This window comes from Meleagris gallopavo, chromosome 1 (assembly GCF_000146605.3).
Source record: "Meleagris gallopavo isolate NT-WF06-2002-E0010 breed Aviagen turkey brand Nicholas breeding stock chromosome 1, Turkey_5.1, whole genome shotgun sequence".
Classification (NCBI taxonomy): Eukaryota; Metazoa; Chordata; class Aves; order Galliformes; family Phasianidae; genus Meleagris; species Meleagris gallopavo.
The window spans coordinates 190,187,725-190,194,707 of record NC_015011.2 but is presented as its reverse complement, the minus strand read 5'-3'; the positions used below and the strand labels follow the sequence as shown (position 1 = coordinate 190,194,707).

Here is a 6,983-nt window from a genome sequence, read left to right as displayed (position 1 = left end):
TGGTGGGTTGTTTTGTTTTGTTTTGTTTTGTTTTGTTTTTTGGAGTTGCGAAGCAATGGGGTTCCACCTCCAAACCTGCCCCCAGGTGGTTGGTGGGGCTGGAAGGAGCCCAACCCATGGGTTGTCCCATGTCCCAACATGGCCATATGCCCCCGGGTGGTTGGTGGGTCTTGAGGGACTTCAAAACATGGGTTGTTCCATGTCCCAGCATGGCCACCTGCCCCCAGATGATTGGTGGGGCTGGAAGGACCCCAATCCATGGGGTTGTTCCATATCCCAACATGGTCAACTGCCCCGAGGTGGTTGGTGGGCCATGAGGAGCCCCAACCCATGGGTTTTCCCATGTCCCAGCACGGCCATCTGACCCCAGGTGGTTGGCAGGCCTTGAGGGACCCCAAAACATGGGTCATCCCATATCTCAACGTGGCCAACTGCCCCCAGGTGGTTAGTGAGCCTTGAGGGACCCCAACCCACGAGTTGGTTCATGTCCCAGTAGGCCCAGCATGGTCCTGTAGCCTTGAGATAGGCTAGATTAGGGACATGCCTATGGGAAGAATCATGGGGGAGCTCCATGGTGATGCTCCCCAAGCATTTAATCTCCATCCCTGCAGATGAAGAAGGTGTCCACCAAGGACTCTCTTTATCCCCAACCTCAGCACCATGAGGCACAGAGCTGGGTGCTGCTCTCTGTGGGGTCAGCAGAGCCATGGGCACAATGTGGGATCAGATCCCATGCGGTCCCACGCATCCTTCTAAGGCCACCACTGCTGTCCTGCTGCTTTGCTCAGCCCCAAAGGATCCCTTTGGGTGTCACTGTCCCCACGAGGCCACCTCTGGATCAAGTGACACGTGCGATGAACAAGGGACCATCTGCATTTCCAGCTGAGGATGGATTGTGGCCTATGGGGACACTTGAGGTGGCAGTGTCACAGCCATCAATGGTTGCTGTCACCATACTATGGAGGAGGACATCCCATATACCTCATGCAGCAGGTGCCCTAGAAACCCCACAACGATGCTGAGACTACTTTTTGGGGGCAGTCAGGATGTCCCCAAATGGGCAGAGCCCCCCTCCCATGTCCAGGTGTCCCCACTGGGGGTGGGGGAAGAAAGAGGGGAGAGAATAAAAGCACCAAACCCCATCTTTTTTTCCCCAAAACAGAGCTTGTTTATTAATGACATCCTCTCCAGCAACAGAGCCAGGAGGCTTAAAATAATTTAAAAAAAAATTAAGAAAATACAACAGAAACAGTGTCAAAGGGCTGGGAAAGCCCCAGAGGGGTAATAAATATGGGGAAGGGGCAATGGAGTGCCAGCAGAGGGGGGGTGAGGGAGCTGATGCCAAGCTACTGCTCGCAGTGATGGTGGGGACAGGGAGGGGTCCCATGCGTTAGTGACTTAATTTCCAGAAATTAACCCAAAATGTTTAAAAAAAAAACATGAAGAATCCATCAACTGACCACCATTAAGGGCCCAATGGGCAGAGCCCTGGTCATCCTGGTGCCACCACACTGGGGACATCGATCAGGGGGACAGCCCTGCCTTGTCCCAGGGACATTTCGGCTGCCATCGCCCCACGTGGTGCCCGGGGGTCGCGTGGTGCAGTGTCTGAGGCCCTCACCCTGCATCAGGGCTGGCCCCGAGAGGGATCTGGTGGTGTCACATGGCAAGAGTGCTGTCCCCAAACCGGGCTGCAGAGGGGCTGCCCTGGGAGCAAAAGGGGGTGTGATCATAGGGATGTGACATCCATCTCCCTGCGCTTGGCCCCCATTGCCTCTGCCATCCCATAAATACCTCTGCCATCCTATAAATACCCGTTTTGGCCAATCACACCTGATTTTTTTTTTTCAATTAATGTTGAAGTTCTCACAGTGCTGGAGAGCCCCAGAGCAGCTGGAAGAGGCCTGGGGACGAATGGCTGTCCCCATATCCTCAGTTGCAGAGCATTCACCATCAGTGCCCTCATTAGGCTTCAGAGTTAACACCTCCCAATCCCAACACAGCATCGCAGTGATTTCTCCAGGAAAGACCCCAAAAAGTGACCACTCCTGGTCCCCCACTGACCCCCGTGACCCCAACCCCAGCGTTGTCCCCAGCCCACATCTTGTCCCCCAGTCCCTCACCTCAGGGCGGCTGTCAGTGCTTTTCAGCCACGATGGCCTCGTGCTGGTGGGGAGAGGATCACCTCCAACACCAGGCTTCTGCTCGGGGATCCGGGACACCCGAAATCTGTACAGAGACACTCTGTGAGCCCACCCAACCTTAGGATATGGGGTGGACAAATGGGACCCCCCCAGCTCCACGTGCTCACCTTCCAATGGAGAGAATGGTGATCTCGCCGGCGGGTCTGGTGGCTTTGGTGGCGGTGGGGGATGGCAGCACTTGGGGCCACTTCCTCTGGCTGCATCGGGTGCAGGGGGGGTCTGAAGGGGGAGCTGGGCCATGCACTGTGTGCAGGTGCTGCTGGTGGCAGCAGGAGGGGGGAAACTGAGGCAGGAGATGCAGCCTGTGGGGGACAAGGAGTGACATGAGCCATATGGGGGCTCAGTGGGGCTGGAGGGACTCAGAGGAGTTTGGGGAGCTGGGGGGGAAGCCTCTCACTTGTAGGCAGGTTTGCAACCCGCTGGTGCTGGCTGCATGCTCTGATGTTCCTTCAGCAGCTCCTCCAGCGCTGCAGCATTTTCTGGAGGTGGGGGGACAGAGAGTCACCAGGAGCCACCTAGGGTGGCAGAACCTTCCCTGGCCATTGGGGGACCCCTTCCCCCTTCCTGGGGGGCTACTGACCTTTCTTCTCTGTGATGAGGCGCACCAGGACCCCGATGGTGTCCTCATTGGCATCCTCAATCTGGTAGATGGAGCTGGGACCTGGGGACAGATGGAGAAGGCATGAGGAGAAGTGGCCATGGGGATGGGTCCAGCGCTCTCTGGGCCATAGGGACAACGTGGGAGCAACCAGACACCATGGGGATGGGCTTGATGTTCTATGGCCATAGGGACAACATGGGGGCAACCAGATGCCATGAGGATGAGCAGGATGCTCCAACCATAAGGACAAGATAAGTGCAACCAGACACCCATGGAGATGGGCCCCATGCTCTCCATGGGTTCCCATGCTCTCCGTGGCCATAGGACACCATGGCGACCAGATGACATGGGGATGCTCCAACCACTGGGACAAGATGTGAGTGACCAGACGCCATGGGGATGGGCTTGAGCAGATCAAGTTGGCTTCAGGGTGGCAAAGCTGGGTCACGCCTAACACCAACCTCAAACCAACATCATCACCGGGCCACATTCTGATCCCTTTGTGGTCCCAAACTACTTGGGCTCAACAGCAACCAGAGGCAACTGCAGAATTCTGGGTGCATGAGACTGGGGCTCACCGCTGGTGTTGAGCTCGTGTTCCTTGTGTGCGGTGCAGTGGTAGCCCTTCTTCTTCAGCAGGTTGCACACCAGGATGCCCAGCAACCCCATGGCACAGAACACGGGGACGATGGCCAACACGGCCGACTGCGCCGCCGCCGCCTCCTCTGGTTGAGCCTCCCATGTCCCATTGGCCCCTGATGGTCCCTCAGGTGCCACCACACTCCTGGCTCGCCGTTGGCCTGCAGTCAGGGTTAGATTTGGGAAAATTCTCCCGTTGGTGCCATGAGCACTAATCCTGCTCCAAATCCATCACCGGGTTATTTTGGCACTGAATCTTCCTGAGCTGGATTTGGCAGAGTTCTCCCAATGATGCCATGAGCATTGCTCCTATTCCACCCCAAATCCATCACCGGGTTATTTTGGCACTGAATCCTCCTCTCGTGATGGACTTGGCAGAGTTTTCCCAGTGGTGCCATGAACATTGATCCTATGCTCACTCCATCATTTCAGTATTTCGGCACCACATTCCCTCGTGCTGGATTTGGGAAATTTACCCCATTGGTGCCATCACAGCTCCTACCCCACATCCATCACCACGTCATTTTGGCATCAAATTCTCCTCCCAGGATGGATTTGGCAATGTTCTCCCATTGGTGCCACGAGCCCCAGTTCCCCCTCACTCCATTACTGCATTATTTCAGTACCCCATTCCCCCATGCTGGATTTTGGGGTTCCACCATTGGTGCCACGAGCACAGCTCCTACCCCAAATCCATCAACTCATTATTTCAGCACTGAATCTTCCCGAGCAGAGTTCTCCCATTGGTGCCATAAAATTGAACCTGTTCCACCCCAAATCCGTCGCCCCACGCTCCAAAGCCCACAGCTGACCATGTCACCCCTCACCCACCTGTGCACCCTGGGGTGCCGTGGGGCGCAGCAGAGCAGGGCAGGCACCGGCCCTGGGGCTCCCTATGGCCATCAGGGCTGTAAAACCTGTGGGATATGGTGAGATGAGCACAGGGGTATCCATGCAAACTCCCCCACCTCCCCAGTGCACAGCACCCCACGCTCACCCGTGCATGCAGGCACACGGTGCATCCCCTGCAGAGGAAGAGCCAGGGGGACAGGGGCGGCAGCTCTGTGCTGTGCTGCACGTCTACAGGGAGGGAAAGAGGGTGGTGAGGGGGTGCAGGCTGCATGGCACGGGGTGGGGGCATCACCCACAGGCAACACTCACCCCAATGGGTTCCTTTCCAGGCGGGCATCGCAGCAGTTCGCAGGCTGTGGTCCCCATGCAGGGGCTGCTCAGCACCTGGGGGAGAAGAGGGGTGTTCAGTGGGGTGCAGCAGGGGAGAATGCATTGCAAAGGACAGGATGCAAAGGCACTGTGAGGGATAGGGCAGGTGCAATCCCGTTGCATGCACCATAGTGGGTGCAATGCTGTCACAAGCAACAGGATGGAAGCAAAGCTTGCTGCATGCACTGCTGGGAATGGGATGGATGCAAAGCTTCATGGTGGGTGCAATCCCATCACAAGCAATGCAATGGCTGCAAAACCACTGCATGCTTCATAGCGTGGGTGCAGATGCGCAACGCAATGGGATGGATGCAATGGGATGGATGCTCCCTGGTGGTGCAAACTTGTCACAAGCAACGGGGTGGGTGCAAATAGGTCCCAGGCAATGGGGTGGATGCAAAACCACTGCATGCTCAGTGGCAGGTGCAAATGCACCACAAGCAATGGGACAACTGAAATGGGATGGATGTAAACTCATTGCGTGCACCACGGTGGGTGCAAACTGATCACGAACCATGGCATGGGTGCAAACCCCCACTGCATGCACCATGGTGAGTGCAAACCTGTCACAAGGAATGGGGAGGCTGCAAAGCCCTTCCGTGCACTGCAGCTGATGCAAACCTGTCAGCAGCAGGATGATGGCTGCAAGACCACCACGTGCACTGCAGCAGATACACACCACCCCAGTTCTGCAACAGCCCAGCAGATGCATCGTGCTGGATGCACAACCATCGCAAACAATACGGAACTGGGGCCATGTGGGGTGGAGGACAGTGGCAATCCCAGGATGGGAAACCCCATGGGACACCCCCAGAGCAAAATGGGACATTTGGGGGCGTTTGGGGTTTTAGAATTGGAAGAACCAAGAAGGGACGTGCAGAGGGATGGGATGAGGCTGTACTCACCCCCAGGACAGCGAGGAGCCACCAGCGCATCCCCAAGCTCTGCAGCCACCGGGGCCACCTGTGGGGACATGGCACAAGGAAACTGTGTCACTCCACCCTAATTCCTGCTCAGGGGACAGCAAGGGCTTTTGGGTCTGGGGCCCAAGAAGCCCACATAGGGGGACTTGGGAGGTTATCCACTAGCACAGCCTTTGCAAGGGAGCAGTCAGCTGGAAAATAACCCTGTGAGAGGGGAAGAATTGGGTTATTTCACAGCTGGAGTGCTCCCATGGCCCCATTTGCTGCAGCACAGCCAAGCAGCACAGTTGGGTTTGGGATTACTTCCCAAGCCTTGAGGTTTTCCTTGTAAAAGAGCAAAGCACCTTCACAACTAGAAAAAAAAACAAACAATACTAAGCATCATTATAACAGAACAAAACAACCTCATGACCAAAAAGCCCCAATATTTTGCATCCTTACCCCAAAATTTGGCACCCTTGTGCTAGAAAAAAAAACAACTTCAGGACCAAAACCTCCAATATTTTGCATCCTTATCCCAATATTTGCCATCCTTACAATAGATCAAAACACCCTCACAACGAAAAATAACCCCAATATCTTACAGGAGCCCTTTTGGGTGCAGTGGAATCACAGCCCACAGCGACTCAGCACCCAAAGGAAACCCAATTTTAGCTCAGTAGGAATCCAGCACTCACACCTCCCACGCCTTTTAGGGCTGCTCACGCAATCCCACTCCTTTCCTGCAGAGGATTTGCTAAATCTGATTGCAGCTGAACACCGATTTCTCTCCCAGTGCCATCGGCTCCAATGTCCCCAGTGCCATCGGTGCAGCTCAGTGCACTCCCTCCGGTCTCGTTGCATTTAATTGAAGGTAAATTATTAAAAGCTGATTGGAAGTTTTCCCAGGAACGGGGTGAAATCCTTGGCGAGGGCCCCATTGTGTGTGCTCAGAAATTCATCAGAGTGGGCAAAATAAAACAGAACATGGAAAATCCCAACATCTAAATCAGCATTTCTAGGCTATCATTGGGATGGGATGTGCATGCATAGGGGCAAAATCCCAAATCTCTGAGTTCTTCCACCTCCAGTGCTGCAAAGGAGAGAATTATTTGGGGACCCAAATCTCCCTCCATACCCCAAAATGATTGGCTTTGCTTTGGGCGATGTTGTTATTATATCAGACAACGCTCACTCAATGTTCTCAGGACCCCATCACTATCCCCAAAATCTTATTAAAGGCCTTTGAGTGCAGCTCTGCCCTTCTCTGCACGTCCCAAATCTGCTGGGACCGGAGGCACTGAAGCTCTGCGGGGGAAGGAACAGATGCTGCAAACCTTCAGCACGGGTATTTCCTGCCTTGGAGCAAAATGATCGGCATCCTCCCCTGCACAGCACTGCCCAGCCCCGAGCGTC

The 6,983-nt window shown here is 55.1% G+C and overlaps 2 protein-coding genes across 3 annotated transcripts in view; one reads left to right on the top strand and one right to left on the bottom strand.

Annotated features, from left to right (window-relative positions):
- The window catches only part of FCHSD2 (FCH and double SH3 domains 2), a 569,931-nt gene that overhangs the window by 105,555 nt on the left and 457,393 nt on the right, over window positions 1-6,983 (top strand). The window lies entirely within an intron of this gene.
- Window positions 1,126-6,983, bottom strand: RELT (RELT TNF receptor). Its single transcript, XM_010706305.3, has 11 exons — window positions 6,905-6,983; window positions 5,571-5,628; window positions 4,606-4,680; window positions 4,442-4,524; window positions 4,276-4,361; window positions 3,384-3,605; window positions 2,785-2,865; window positions 2,602-2,683; window positions 2,312-2,506; window positions 2,124-2,229; window positions 1,126-1,707 (listed from the first exon to the last, which is right to left on the bottom strand). The coding sequence occupies exons 2-11, from the start codon at window positions 5,598-5,600 to the stop codon at window positions 1,660-1,662; spliced, it is 1,008 nt and encodes a 335-aa protein (XP_010704607.1). The 5' UTR covers window positions 5,601-5,628; window positions 6,905-6,983; the 3' UTR covers window positions 1,126-1,659.

Excerpts from the sequence above, each read along its gene's own strand:
- RELT (XM_010706305.3), bottom strand. The coding sequence starts at position 5,600 with ATGCGCTGGTGGCTCCTCGCTGTCCTGGGG. Across the intron at positions 4,525-4,605 it reads CTGGAAAGGAACCCATTGGG|ACGTGCAGCACAGCACAGAG; the intron begins GTGAGTGTTGCC and ends CCCTCCCTGTAG. Across the intron at positions 3,606-4,275 it reads CGGCACCCCAGGGTGCACAG|GCCAACGGCGAGCCAGGAGT; the intron begins GTGGGTGAGGGG and ends CCCTGACTGCAG.